The sequence below is a fragment of the Parus major genome, chromosome 3, assembly GCF_001522545.3.
Source record: "Parus major isolate Abel chromosome 3, Parus_major1.1, whole genome shotgun sequence".
In the NCBI taxonomy this organism is placed as follows: Eukaryota; Metazoa; Chordata; class Aves; order Passeriformes; family Paridae; genus Parus; species Parus major.
In genome coordinates, this window is record NC_031770.1 from 25295183 (window position 1) to 25310324 (window position 15142).

A 15142-nucleotide genomic window follows, 5' to 3' on the forward strand; every position below is an offset into this window, starting at 1 on the left:
TGTTAAATGTGAGTGCATTTAACTGCATTTGCAGTTAAAGCATGTCAACACAGGTTGCGTACAGCAAAAAAATCACTGACCTGTTATTTTTTTTTGTACACATCCCATATGCAAAGCTTCTATTTCAGGTTTCATAATTCTGGAGAGCTGTTTCTCATTTGATTTATCTCTAGTTGGCAAAAACTTGTAAATTGCAGTGCTGTCCTACTCAATGGAGCTCTTCCTTGCAGCTCTATCAATTTATAGTGATGAGTTTTTCTGCTTTTTTTTTTTTTTATCCGTCACTGGGGACTGCATATGCACCTTAATTTAAAAAATGCAATGACAATCATTTATGTATTCTCTCCAATGTTAGGAGAAAGAAGTTAAATCCAGGACATGTCTCCTTCTACATCACTACCCTAAGAATAAGTCTTTTTGTCTGGCAGGGAAATGCTGGTTGTCTTATGAGCAATGGCACAGCTCAAACCAAGTGCTGGGTTTTCCTGCACAGAGAGGTTGATACCTCACTCCCTGAAGATGGTTGAGTGCACCAAACTAGGCAGGTCAGAGAGCCCATGTTTTCACTTTCCTGAACAAGTGTTTTAATCGTTTGAGAAATGCAAATGACAGTCTGTCTCTGCCACTGCCTTGAATTCTTCAGTCTCTTAGCATTAACTTGGTGCTGTCAGAGTGTTTAGGGCCTCATCTGAAGTCTGGCTCATGTATCAGTCCTTTTATGGGGGCCTGGTAGAGATATATACAGTTGTGGTGTCTGGAAGTCTGGGGCCTGGGACAGGGAGCAATTTTCTCAGCTTGGGCAACTTTGGCAGCATCTCTGCAAATGGGCAGCAGAAGACTTCAGGGCTAGGAAGGAGTCTGTCAGAGGAACACACAGCACTCAGGCACCTGAAGATCCATGTTTTTGGTTTGTCATTTAAATTCTACACGAGATACCTTTGTTGCTGGCTTTTTCCCTCCTCTATAGGGACAGTGAGCACTACAGAAATTTCTTGGGGAGGGCACTGCTTAGGCTGTGAAACTTGGTAAAATGAGAGGATGGGGAGAACCCAGTTTGCCACTCTAATTTTTGCATGGGTTTGCTGGAGCATGAGTTAAAAAAACAACTTTGTGTGCTTCTGAACACAGTACATTTGCTTTGCAGTTATTGAGACATAATTCATAACTCATTCTCTTGACCCCTACCATCAATACCACTGTATATTGTTCAGGCTTAACATACTTGGTTATTTTTAACTACTAGCTCATACCAAAGCCATTATGGTTTGCCTCTTCACTTAAATAGGCATGGGTTTGTTCTTTTCTTGGAAGTTTTAATGTTAATATTTAATTTGTTCTTAATTTCAAAGGTTCTGAGGAAAAAACACTTGAATGATGTGCATCTCCAACAAGTATCGGTAAGAAGGTTTGCATCGTTCAATCTCTTTTCAATTGAAGACCAGAATACAGAAGAGGAAACTGGGACCTGGTTTCATTATAGAAGCATCTTTTATCCCAAGTATAGTGTCTCCTTAAGGTAACTACAGTTTAACTTTTAAGTACTTTTTAAGATCTTGAATGAGCCTCAAATAAAAAACTCATTAGTCATTCTTCCAGTGTGTTGTGTAACTAGGGCATAGTTTACAAATAAATTGGTAAGTGTTATTTTTAGTTGTTTGTTACAGTAAGCAGCTTGTCTGACTCTTCTTTCTGGTACATTTCACTGAAGTGGCAGAGCTTGACTGAAAATGCTGATGCTTGTAGCTAAAACAGAATGCAACTATGAACATGCATTTTATATTTTAATAGCTTTCTGTTTTGACATTCTTCAGCTGTAAATAGGCTATAGAAACACCTGAATACAGTTATTTATGGTCTTAAAGAAATTTTTTGACATGATGTTATTAATAATGTTATAAAAGGTTTTTGGTAATGATCTGTATTTTATTCAGTTTTCTTCTTGGTGCTTTTTTAAAAACTCAATGGTAATTTGGAAGCCAAATTTCTACAAAATAATATATACTTAATTAAGTAATCTTTGCTATGTTAGGGCAGGTCATTTTTATTAAAGAAATTGACAATAAAAAAATCTATGCACACGCAAACAAAACCACAGAAAGTTTACTTCCCCTCCCAAAACCCTCTGAAAAAATGTCAGTGAATTCTCAGTAGCTTTGTTTATAATTCCCATTCATTACGGTGTCTGTGGGGTTTTGTTTTTAATTTTCTTTTCTTTTGCTTTGGTCTTCTTTTCCATGTTCATTTTTGTATCTACCATATTTGGTTTACCTCAGGATGTTTGCAACAGTAACTTGAGAATCCTGAAGTGATACTTGTTCTGCAGTGTCTAATTGGATCTCTGAAGGTGGAGTATTTTGCATTTTCTGCGCTGTGGAAGATATTCTGGAGAGCCCAAATCAAAAAGTGTATTTTTGTTTACTTGAGACTTTAAATTAAGGTCAAGCTTGGAATTAACATAAAAAAGTGACCATCATTAAACTGCAACATTTTTGCAAGGTTTTAAAATGAACCGATAAGAAAAATCCAAACCAAACTAAAGAAGCCCCACAACACTACATGCAGATCATTATAAATTTGCACCTGGATCTAAAACCAAGAACAAAATTCTTTAGCGCTTTATAAAGTCCCAATTTTCCATTTTCCAAGCTTACACTCAGTGATGTTAAAAGGGTTCAAAAGGAAACTTTTCCACTGGAGAACTGCTGTTTGTAATAGAAGTAGGTGCAGTGTTTTTCAGTGTATAGACTTTTCCTGTAGACCACCAGTGAATGCTGTGGACTAATTCAAACACTGACAGTCTACATAATGCCTTTGTGCAGTGTCCCTGTTCCTTGTTTCTAGGTCTTCAGAGGCACACTGGGGATAGGAGACACAAGGTGTTTAGGTAGAATTTGAGCTGAACAAGCTTTAATCCCTCACAATGCAGCCCTGAACTCCTTTAGTTCACTGTCGTGGCTTGCAACACTCGCTGTCACTTGATTTACTTGTTCTGGGGTTTTAAGGTAGGAGATGAGCTAAAATTCACTTGTGCTGGCAGTACAGAAGCTAAAGGAATGTCAGATCAATCCTGCTCTGGCATTTGTGTGCTTCTATGTCCACCACTTTCTATGTCATCATCTTATTTGGTATTATTTGCCTAAGAGCGGTTTCACTGATAATAGGTCGCAGCTCAACTATAGGTTTTGAACAAGTATGTTTATTTATGAGTTATTTTACTGTGTTTCTTTAATCTTGTTCAGTGGAAATGTATAGTTTCTGTGCTGAAGCAGGCTCACACCACCTTTCCAAAACTGAACATTGAGGAGAATATTGTCTTCTGGTGGAGATTTTTATTTTATGATTTGTTCCTTTACAAAAGATATTCAGTGACTTCTAAAAATAGTAATCACTGATCGTTTTAGGAATAATGATCAGAACTTGCTTAATCTTACACTTCTATATTAAAATATTTTCTCATACATGGAGTATACTTATTATTTCAGAATATTGTGGGAGGTGAAGAAGGGAAGGAGAAAATATTGTGGTTTTTGCCAGGCATAAGGTATAAATAGACTGCATCAAAATTGACTTTATCATGAGTTGGTGTTAAATAAAGTTTCTTCCCTGTTTTTGCAGAAGCAGTAATTTAGGCTATCAGCATAACAGTTCAACATACATAACAAAGCAGCAGTTCTTGCTGAAACTTACATATCTAGAAGATAAGAAATCTTGGAGTAAGCATTCCTGGATCTTTGAGAACTGATCATGAGTTGGAAATGGAAGGATTCTCTGTATGTCTAACAGTCTTCCCTTTGTTTTTTCTTTGTCCACTGGCAAAATACTATTTATAATAACATTAAACCAGCAAAAACAATTTTAACAAGTTAACAAGAGCATAATAACAATAACTTCAGTCAGGTAAATCCAGAACAGCATGCTTGAATAGGAAAGCCTTTTTGTATCTTCAGGAAAAAGAATGTTACTATGGCCCCTCTAAAATATTGACAAAAGTGCTTTGGAATTTTCATCTATATTTGTTTTCCTTATGCATTAACATCTTCTTGGAAAAGCTCATTGCATATGTTTGATGTTAAAAGGGTTGTCAGCTAATATCTTGACGAGACTAAATACTTAAGAAAGTTCATAAGGTTGTTAGTGGCTTTTGGCAAAGAGTATAAAGGTCAAGCTATATCAGTTCAAGGGCTGTCAAAACTGATCAAATTGTATATTCAGATATGCTATGACCTAGCTGAATTACTGCTCTAGAGTGGCTTTGGACCAGTTTGTCAGGCTTTTGTAGGAACTACCAGTCATGTGTATGCTTTTCTGAATTTTGTTGGTTTTGCTGTTTCTCTAACTAAATTCAGGCTGGATTCACATCTTAGAAAGAAGAGCTTATGCTATGTATTTCCATCACTAATGTATATTTTTGCAACATTCTTAATAACATATCTTCCAAAGCAGAAGTCCCAGTATAAGGCAATTTTCAGCTTCAAAAATTTAAGCTGAATTTAGGTGGCATTTTGACTAGATCCTTGCAGTGGAACATCATCGACTCATTTAAAAATCCCCATAACTCTTCTGGTTAAACAGTGATCTCCAGTGTGCTTGGAGACTCAAACTCCACCATTTCATGGTCCTGGCTGCCAAGGCTCCCTGGGGCTTCACATTTCCCATCAGCCCCTCCTTGTTGGAAAGAACAAGGAAGGTCCAGCATAGCACTTCTCTTTTTCGGTTCCTCTTGAAAAAAGAAGCATTTCAGGAACCTCCTGGATTTTTTATGCCCTGGTGTGTTGTCCCTCCAACAGATATTGGAGTGCTTGAAAGTACCCATGAAGACCAGGGCTTGTGAGTGCCAGGCTGTTCCTCTCCTCACATCTGCTTGGTGTCCCTGTAGCAAACCTCCACTATAATGTCACCTGCTCTCCCTTTAATCCTGACTCATCAGCTCTCGGTTGGCTCCTCATCCATCCCCAGGGGGAGCTCCAAGCACTCCAGCTTGACATAGCACCACACTCTCCACCTCTCCCCTGTGATTTTATTCATAGAACTTTCACATGTGTTTGTTAGCTTTTTCCAAGTTCTACTTAACTGTGGCAGTATTTCACTTTGCTGTTAAAAAATTATGCATGTGCTGAATATGTGTTTTCTTAGGGATAGGAAGATATATAGTAAGTAAATAGATCTATTGAAAAATATTTATTTAATACTGCCTTTCCAAATCCTTGTATTCTTCATCAGGAATGTGCTTTTAAATTTGAATTTTGTATGAATATATTTAGCAATGAAGTGATCACAGATCATAAAGATGCAGTGTCACACTGCAGAGATGGTGCCTGCCTTTTAGACAAGAAAATTGTTCTTTTATTTGAGTTAAAAAAGGAGCAATCAATATCTTCAAATTTTCTGTTTCAGGATATGGATTTGCTTTTAAATTGTAGGCTCATTTTAAGAAAACAGTGCAGAAATAAGTTATTTCTGTGGTAAAATATTTTCCATTGATCAGTCATTTGCTGTTTCAAATACTAAAGTGCAGAACTGAAAAGAACAATGTCAGCAGGCTACAAGAAGGGTTAAATCTTTGTAAAAGGTGTTAAGTGTACTTTGCAAGATGTCATACCTTTATTCTGAATATGAATGAACCTGTAGATAAAAATATGACAGAAATTATTAGATGATTCTAGACTTGTGGTTTAGAAATGAGGGGCATGCAGAGACACTACTTGTCTGTGGTAAGTAGTGTGTTACAAGATGGTATAGGACTGCATTCCATTGTCTGTTCCTCTTGGATATTTCTGCTAATAACATTTTGAATTTTTAATGACTTTATATTTTAGGGATAGAGATTAAAAAAGTGGTGGGAAATGAATTTCAAGGAATATTGCCTACTTTTTACGGATAATTTATGTGGATATAACAAACTTGCTTTCTTCCATTTATTGCCTGCTAAGAGACAATGTGTGAATTTAGCAGCATAAAGGGTTAGCCCCAGGAGCTGGAAATTGAGGAAAAAGATGAAAAGTGATTTGGCAACATATTTCTTTTATTCAGTGATCAAGCTATGACTGTTCCATCATATTGCCCAAGATGTGTGTATTTTTAAAAAATAATTGTAGTCAAAGAAGATTTGTTTTGGTTTCCTGCCAAATTAAGCTGTGATCTAGAACTGGAGTGAAAGAAGAGTTGACTTTTTTTACTATACTCTGTTGAAGAAAGAGCATCTGATCAGATAGCAAAATTTGCAGATAACTCTGAGGTTCTTAGTAGGCCACAGTGATAATTGTTGGTGATATTCACCAAGCCTTTTTGTGAAGTATCTTTAACAGTTTTTACCATTATCCCATCTTTCATTTTTCACAATTTTACTTCTAATTTGTACATAGGTTAATAGTGTATGGTGATGTGATGTGTTGTGTTTGGTTTTTTCCTTTTTCAATATTATGTGGAAATGTATTCTATCTTAGATTTTGTAGGTTTTTAAAGTGAATATAGGCACATACTTGTGTTATATTTCATCACTCCGTTTAAGAATAATAGAAAAGAAGGAACCTACTTTTGTTTCATTATGGTTGATGAAAAGCATACCTTAATAGGGACCTACTGAAGGATTTTTTTTGTACTATCCATAGCTATTTTTATATACATGTAAAAGTCTGCCACTTGTGTTGCCTGAATTGGAGAGGAAGAAACAATAATATAGTTAAAGATTGATCTCACTCTCTCTGACTTCATCCGAAGACAAATTATTTGTAGTTCAGAGTAAGGAATTCTGCTTTGCTTTGTGTCAGGAGAAACATGAGTTGAATTAGCTTATTGTTCATAAATTTGTCTTCTATTAATCACTGCCTCAGCCATAGAGATTTTTGCCTATTGTACCTTGAAGACTTATTGTAAGAACACTGTAAATCAGATTAACCATGCCAGCCTGAAATTCACTTTTTCCATGATGCTTACCTGTGCTTTTTTGAAGTACTTTGTTGATCTCAGCAATCACAGCTTTGAACTTCTTTGAACTGTATGATATCTATGACATGTTCTAAAGCACTGAAAACTAATGTTCTTCTGTATTTTGAGATACCTGTGGAAATTTGTGGGAATTTAAGGGTTGGGGTTTAATGCCAAGCTTCTATGATTCCTTTCCTTGACTTTGATAATTCAGTGCACATGACTCTTAAGACTCTGTGTTTGTCAGCTGCAATGTGGAAAGCTGTGGTGGTGACAGACACTCATGGAAACCAGATGTGCTCTATCTTGGCAGTTTTCTCTGCGTTTGGTGATGGAGGAGCAGCTGATAGGATGGGACAGTGAAGCAGCAGCTGTTGCAGAACTGCTGAAGAGGTGGAAGGGCAGTGGATCCCAAACTACAAGCTCTGTTTTTAAGGTGCAGGACTGAGTAGCACACTATTTATGACAGAGTTTGGTGTTAGAGAACACCTGTGTTTAGACAACTTTTAGTAACTTTTAGTCTGTGAGTAAGGCCCGCGATGGAAAAGAGTTGTGGATTAGCTGGTGCAGAGTTTGTCTGCAGGCTCCACAAGTACACATCTCCAAATGGAGAAACATGCCTATTGCAGTTTCGAAGTGTGTTTTCCTGAGCTTTCCCTTTCACAAGTAGATCAGTTGTTGGCATGTTGCTTTTGTCAGTCCAAAAATGTGTCTGCAGTAAGTGATTATGCTCAATTCCTCAATTTTTGGGTTCCACAAATTTTAAGCTGTTTTGGCTAGTGCTGTGGTTTTATCATATCTCCTTTTTGTGTTTGCCTATCTTTTGAGCCTGAAGGATATAATTTGTATTCTTTCCTAGACCAGGATGCTTCACTTACTTCTGTTTTTCTTTCTTCATTCTGTTGAACTGCTGCTACTAGACTACTCAATTTTTATCCTTACCTTGGAGAGTTACATGATAAATCTCCTTTAGATACAAACTATGTACATAAAGAAATTGAAGGGGGAAAAAAGAAACCAAAACTTGTTATCCCAAGACCACCCTGCATGTCAACAGAGGTTAAAATATTTCTTTACTTCCTCAGCATCTCCCACCCTTCATTTGCATTCATTTAGAGATGAGACATTTCACAGTGTGTGAAAGCCTCCAACAGCCCCAGACACATGCAGAATTACATTTGTAATTTTGTTTGTAGAATTCTGAGGAGTCAGCAGGGGAGCTTAAAGGGCAGCTCTGTGGCTGGCAGAACTACCAATCCTATCTCCTTTCTTGTCACTTCCCTTGCACCAGCTCTGTTGCATTGGTTGTCCAATTTGATGGAAAATGAACTTGCAAAAAAGAAGTGCATTAGAAGTCCACATGATTCATCAGCATTCTTGTAGACTTTCCCTGCAGAAAAGGCATGTAATTTTGGTTTGTTTTTATGTAGGTGGGAGAAGAGCATTAATGTCCAGTTGAATCTTTTGTAACATCTCTTGTATATTTCTTTGTCCCTGCTGATGAGCTCAGTTCCCTTTGTTAATTTGATTTCCACTTGATTTTAATTTTTTTAAGAATTAGTCTAGTTGCTGTTTGGTGCTTCTCAAAATTTAACTTCTTAATGATTCTTTATTTAATGCTTATGCTTATCAGAAGCTATAAATAGTGGCTTTTTCACAATAAATATACAATTTCATGTTTGCAAAATTATTTTTTTTTTCCATTCTTACAGCAATCTTTTTTTCAGAAAAGAACAGCTGAGAGAATGAAAACTAATTTTGTATGTGCTAAAATTCTTGGATTTATTGCATTTATTTAGTGTTTCAAATTAGTGTGTTCCCAAACAGCCTTTGAAGCTGCATTTGAAATCCTATATTTTGCTGCCTTGCTGAATTCCTTCAAGATTTCCTTTAATGCATTTGTGAAACAGCTGTGTGATCTGATTGTTGTAAAGTGTTAGACTAATATTTTGTTCATTTTGGGCTTAGATTAGTTTGGAATATTTAAAACAAGATTAGATGATTTTTTATGTGTATACCACTGCACATTTAAAGGCAAATCTTAGGTACATTTTTATTCAGTTTTGGTGCTTATTCTTTCTGCTGCTGTCAGTGCTTTTCTCACTGCATTCTAAAATGTGCACTTGGTATATGAAATGTTTATTTCACATGGGTTATGCAAATGTAGAATGCAAGAAAATGCAGTTCACCGAGCACATTAATCAGTTTCATTATTAGCAGTAATTTAATTAAGTGTTCTTGATTTTGTGGCAGAAAATAGGAAAGTACATACAGCTGCTGTTGAAAATCCTCTTTGGGTTTTCCCTTTCAAAGAAATTGCTTTACCATAGTTCCTTCTTTATTCTATGTGACTTCCACAACTAAATAAAAATTGATGCACCTTGGAAATGTTTTCCTCCTGATAGTTTCTGAGAAACACATTCCTCCTGATTAATGGATTTCAGTGCTGGGACTTTGAAGACTGGTGATTGTCCCCTTGTTTTCCCCCTGGTGGCTACAGTAGTACTGGTTTGCTTCTTCACTGTGAAAGGGGGGTGGTGATAATGGAATGCCTATAGTAAATCTCTTTTTTGAAGATTTTTTTTTTTTATGGTTTATGTGTTAGTAAAGTCACTATTTATGTTTTCTTCCAGATTTCACAATGGCCTCTTAAATGTTAAAGATGTTCTTACAAGTTTTGACAACACAGGGAATGTCTGTAAGTCACTATTTATTTAAGTACAGTACAATGTTGATAAAAGCCTAACTTTGCCAATATAAAACATTTCTTTATGAACCCTCAATAACCATTTAATTTATCTGGGAATCTCCATTACTGTGGTCAGAGTTACCATAGCATTACAGTTGTTTATGTTGGATACAGCCTTAAGTTCTCCCAGTGCAGGTTATTTTTGGTTGCGGCTACAGAGAGAACATTAAAAGAACTGGACTGGACTGGATAAAACTTAGTTTAGCCCATTGATTTGTGTTGGCCAGGGGCCAGCAGTGGCTGTGTGAGAAATAGCAGGGCAGGAACATTGGAAGCAATCAGGGGTACTTCTAGCTCGGAGAAATCAAACTTGAACCAGAGAAACACAAAAGAAAACAGTCAAGTTGTGAAATTCCTCCCTACAGAATGTTTTTGGTCCTAAAACATGAAATAAATTCAAAAAGCAAAGGGGAAAAATGGTGCAAGAAAAACTTACTATGACTATTAAATATACAGACATCACTTATGGCTTAGGAAGTGCTGGGTGTTAGGAGAGTTAATGGGGCAGTAGGATGATATGTTTGTCCTGATCTTTCACTCTTGTCTAAGCATCAGTTACTGGCTGCATTAACCTGAGGCAAGATGAGCTCTAAGAGGGCCATCAATGTCTGACACAGTATGGCTCTGCTTCAGGATACTTATTAATAAAATTATCTGTGCTATTAATGGACTTGAATTATCAAATTGTGTTAGATGGTGGAAACAAAGCTGAGAAAACATATTGAAACATTTTTGAGGTGATAAGTAATTACTATTATATAATTAACATTTGAAGATGCACATAATTGTTGTTTGGTTATTCTGCCTTATCTTTCAGGTTGATTTGTTTGTTTTCAAACAAGTCAGCTGATAGAATAAAGTTGGTAAAGTTTGCCAAATATTCAAGAAATTTACACATATTTCCCCCTCCTTATCAAGCCAATGATATAGAAACTGTGTTGATATATATGTTTTATCTCAAAATTCCAGACTTAGTATTCCAAAGCTATGTTTCAATAAACATTTGTTCATTGTATAACAACTTAAGCATTTATTTTGAGCAGCAAAGAAAATTTTGTGTGTGTGTGTCTAAAAGTGCTTCAGGTGATGAATCAGGACAGTGTAATATGGTAACACGATTTCTTGCTCCTTGTGTGGGTACTGAGTTTGCGCTCAGTCTACACAGATTCCCTTGTTAACACAAAGAATTTACTCTGCTAAAGTGTTCATGTGCTTTCCTATCAATAGATGTGCTGTCAGCTCTTCTTTTAACTTCTTCCAGTATTTCAGCTTCTTTTTTATTGATTACAGATGGCAGAACAAGTCTTGCACTCTAATAGGCACACCACCAGTGCTAACACAGGAGTAATATGACATTTGTAGTTCTCACTGTTTCTCTGTTAATACAAAGATTCACATTTGTCCTTTTGGATTCAGAATTGCTTTGAGGGTTCATGCTGTGCTATTATATATAGCATTTGCCAAGTCGTTTCCAGATTCATTGCTTCCCCATTTTAAAATTTCTTTGTCTGTGTCTATCAGTATTGATCTACATATTACTGATTTATGCCTGTTTTACTTTGCACTCTAGATTACACTCTATTAGCGTAACTGTAAAATTATCTTTTGGCAGCATGCAGTACTGGCTTGTAGTATAATAATCACACTGTTTTGCTACCACCTGTATGGAATTAATGTTCTCAGTATCCAAGCCAGAGTAACTATGTGTCTGTCACACCCTCATAGTGAAGTTCCCCTAACTGTGTGTTTATTGAGCTGCCCTATTTGGGTCATACCTGGCAGAATTTCTGTGCACTCCCATTATCCCTTAATTCAAATTGGTTCTTTCTTTGATCTTTTCCTGTGTATTTCTTGACTCTCTTTGTGTTAACTCACTGTGGAAATGATGAGGATGTTGTGTTGTCTCCTTTTACCCCCAGAGGTAACTACTGTTGTCCTTCTAAAATTAGGTTGGCTGTTTTTTATAATTTCTGTAGTGTTCTACAAGAACTTTTTATTATCAAATAATAGTGTACTCTAAAAAAACCCCAGATGTTTCTGAAATGGTCTTTGACAGTATCAGATTATTTCTCCTAATATCTAATACAAATGGAGCTAGCCAGAACTTAATGTGCTATCACAGCAGCGTGCTCTGTGAGGGGGATGCATTGAGTAATTACAGATTTTGGGACATAGGCAGCATTTATTTACTGGCCAGTAAACCTCACTTAAATGACTTGGACAGAGCCACCAGAAAACAAGGAAATGCTTTAGTGTTCTGTGTGTTTGTTTTGGTTGCTATACTGAATATTTATCAGTAAGATTAATGTTTTTTTCTAGAAGTCATTAGATTATGGAAGAATTTTGTATTAAACAGATTAGCTTTTGTAAAAACTTAATTTTGTTTTAAAACATAATCAATTGTTTCAAATAACGTATTTTTTGTGGTTTAGGGGGAGATTTTTTGTTTCTTCTAATGAGTACTTTCTGCTAAGACAAGCTCTTTCAGGGAGTGTTTCTATGGTCTTTCTGTCTCTCATGTTGATCTCTGTGCTTATGATCTTTGACAGCCACATCACCGTATACCATCAAAAGAAAAGTGGTAGAGCAGACTGCAGTTAATACCACTGTCTCTATACTCCCAGTAGGTATCAACTCAGTACAAGATGTGCCACTAGCTGGCAGCATTATATAAAATATCAATAAGCAGTTTTTGAGGAATACTTGTGACTGCTTCCAAAAGTGCTACCTTACACCAGAAAGACTTCCGAATAAAAGGGGAGCCAACTGCAGCAGCTGTCAATGGTGTATTGCAGGATCCCAGCTGTTAACTCTGAAAATTCCCTCTGCACAATGGCTAGTTTAAACTTTCTATTTGTATACTTACACTTGTATTCTGCCTTTTTCTAAAAGACTTCTGAAGATGCATTTGCACTGTAGGATTGCCACTGTGAATGAAAATTCACGTTACAAGTGGCAACGGGTTTTCACTTAGTTGGGAAAATGTGTGAGGTTTTTTTCTCTCTGCTCATGCTTTGTGGGAAGGAGGTTTCCACATGAAAACTCTAAATGAGTCCTCCACACAGACAGGATGCAGTGCTAAATGCACTTAATTCAGCTTTAATTCTATGCATAAACAGGAGGCAGGGAAAAGAGGACTGGAATGAAGGAAAGGATCAGTCTGTTTGTTTCAGACAACAACATGCCATCTGTTAAAAAGGGGGTACAACCTGACACCATCTCTAGTCCTGAGACAGTCCTTTAAAAGAACTGACGGATCCCAGGCAGAAGATTCAGTGGTGGCATTGAGGGAGAGGATCAGCTGGCCCTTGGAAGCACATGGCGTGCTCATCCTGGCAGAAGAAATCTTCCAAAAAATAAGGAAAATTCTGCAAGGATGAGCTTTTGAGGGTATCTCCTCTTGCCTTTCCAAGTGGGAGAAGCCAGTTATAAATGAAGTGCTTATATGTCCTGGAAGTAATCATTGCAGATTATGTAAACGTTTAAATTAAGTGAAATGATCAGGGCCAAAATATCAACCTCTACTATTTGCCCCCAGTCTAAGCAATCTACAGGCTGTGTAAAGGAAAATTTTAGTAAGTGAAATACAGCATATTTTTGAATTTTCATCTAGTATGTTTTTGTCTGATGTTATCAGAGGTACAAGATATTCCAGAATGCTCAGGTAGTATAAAGTTGAAAATATACTGTATGTAATAGCAAAACATTTTCCTGTAAACTGCATATAGCATTAGTTAATAATTTCATTTTCAAGAAACACGTTTGACACATACTCATTTTACTTTCTACTTGGCTGAGTGTACAATTGTATGTTTTGGAACTAAAAGAGCAGCAGAGGGTGCTACAGTTAGAGAGCTGCCCATGCACACAATCCAAAATTATTGTTCCTGTGGGCAAGTAGATTCTGTAAACACTTAAGCTTTTCATTTGGGATAGATGTAAACGGGAAAGTGTTAAATTCTGTTGCGTTTGTGTACAGAGGAAAACAGCTAATCTATGTGAAATCCAGGAAAAGTTGAATTATATACTTGTTTCTTGACTTTTTATTTGAATAGTTTAATTGGTGGAAAATCTTCCATAGTTTCATGAAAACTTAGTGTCTGGATATAGCTACTCTTACAAAACATTTACTCAATATCTTTAGAACTGTTTTTGTTTATGCTAATTTAACATTTAGAAATTCTAGTCTACAGCAAGTTGTTTTGGAAAAAATTGTTGTTTGTGGATGGTTTTCTAAGTTTCCAAAATAAATAAGCTAGCTAAATTGAAGAATATTTTTGCCCTTCATATTATAGTTTTCATGAAAATAACATAAGAGAAGGATTTTTTCTTAAATTTCAAGTTCACAGCAAGGTTTTTTTGAAATACAAATCAAGAAGAAAACAAATTCTTTTTCTGTTTAGTTTCCACTTTTTTAAATATTGATTTTAAAAATGACACTTAAAACTGGTAATTATGCAACATTTTTTAAAATCTATTTAAGAAAAATATATTAAAATATAGTTTAAAACAAAGAACCTTTTCTTTTCTCTGTTCTCTCAAATAACTAAAGCAAGAACAATATCTTCTTTCTGGTAGTACATGAGAATGGGTTTAGAGAGCTACTTGTTTCTCCAGAGCTCTCACTCTGTGCCTCAGATATCTGCCCTCCCCAATGGACAGATGATGGCAGTTACTGAATGCTCATGCTTGGAAGGATAGACACTATAAAGTTACCTGGGGACAACCACCAGATGACATCCTTTATGGCAGCAGAGGCGCTCCTGTATTTCATGGAATGCTACCTGGAATCAGCCAGGGAGCAGAGTGCAGTTTTCAGGTGCTACTATGGGAGTTTCCCACCTTGTTTTTGAGTAGACATCTGGTTATCAGTGGTGAAAAGCTTGCCAGCTGGAATATGCTTCCTTCCTTTTCTGCTTCAGTCAGTGTTCTCACCTGAAGAAACTGCCACCCGTTGTCCTCTGAGCCTTCTCTTATTCCTCTGGTGTGACAGTTTGAAATTACTTACCATGTCAGAACCTCAGAGCCCCTTGGAAGTCTTCAACAAAAAATAAATTGTCTGGAAGAGTGTTTGAATAGCAACGATACGTGTCGTTTTGAATGAAATGTTGTATTTATGATACCTACAATTTACTATTCACTATGCAGCTTCCTTTTAAATAAAACATTTCATGATCAGGGTTAAGAAAAAACCAGCTGTTTCCTCCCTCCCTCCTTCATCCAATTCACTTCAATGATTCAGTTTACAGCATCATCCCAAGCAGTCATGTTGACATAACCGACATAAGGCATATGGAATGGAGCAGAAAATAAAGTATATGGTGAGAAGCAAGCACCTTTTAAATTACTCTGGCTACCAGAATTGTTTTTATGAAATTGTTCTCTGATGGAACATCAGTGATTTTGTCTGTTTTAAGTACTGTCCTGAAATATTCAGCTTTTCCCAGCTCACTTGAATTTTCTGTTTAT

At 36.4% G+C, this 15142-nt stretch overlaps 1 protein-coding gene across 2 annotated transcripts in view; it reads left to right on the forward strand.

Moving 5' to 3' along the window:
* The window catches only part of CAMKMT (calmodulin-lysine N-methyltransferase), a 214504-nt gene that overhangs the window by 4361 nt on the left and 195001 nt on the right, over positions 1-15142 (forward strand). For both annotated transcript variants that reach the window (XM_015621362.3, XM_015621361.3), the window contains exons 2-3: positions 1350-1516; positions 9558-9622. In XM_015621362.3, the coding sequence (XP_015476848.1) occupies positions 1350-1516; positions 9558-9622 (232 nt within the window). The remainder of the gene's footprint in view (positions 1-1349; positions 1517-9557; positions 9623-15142) is intronic.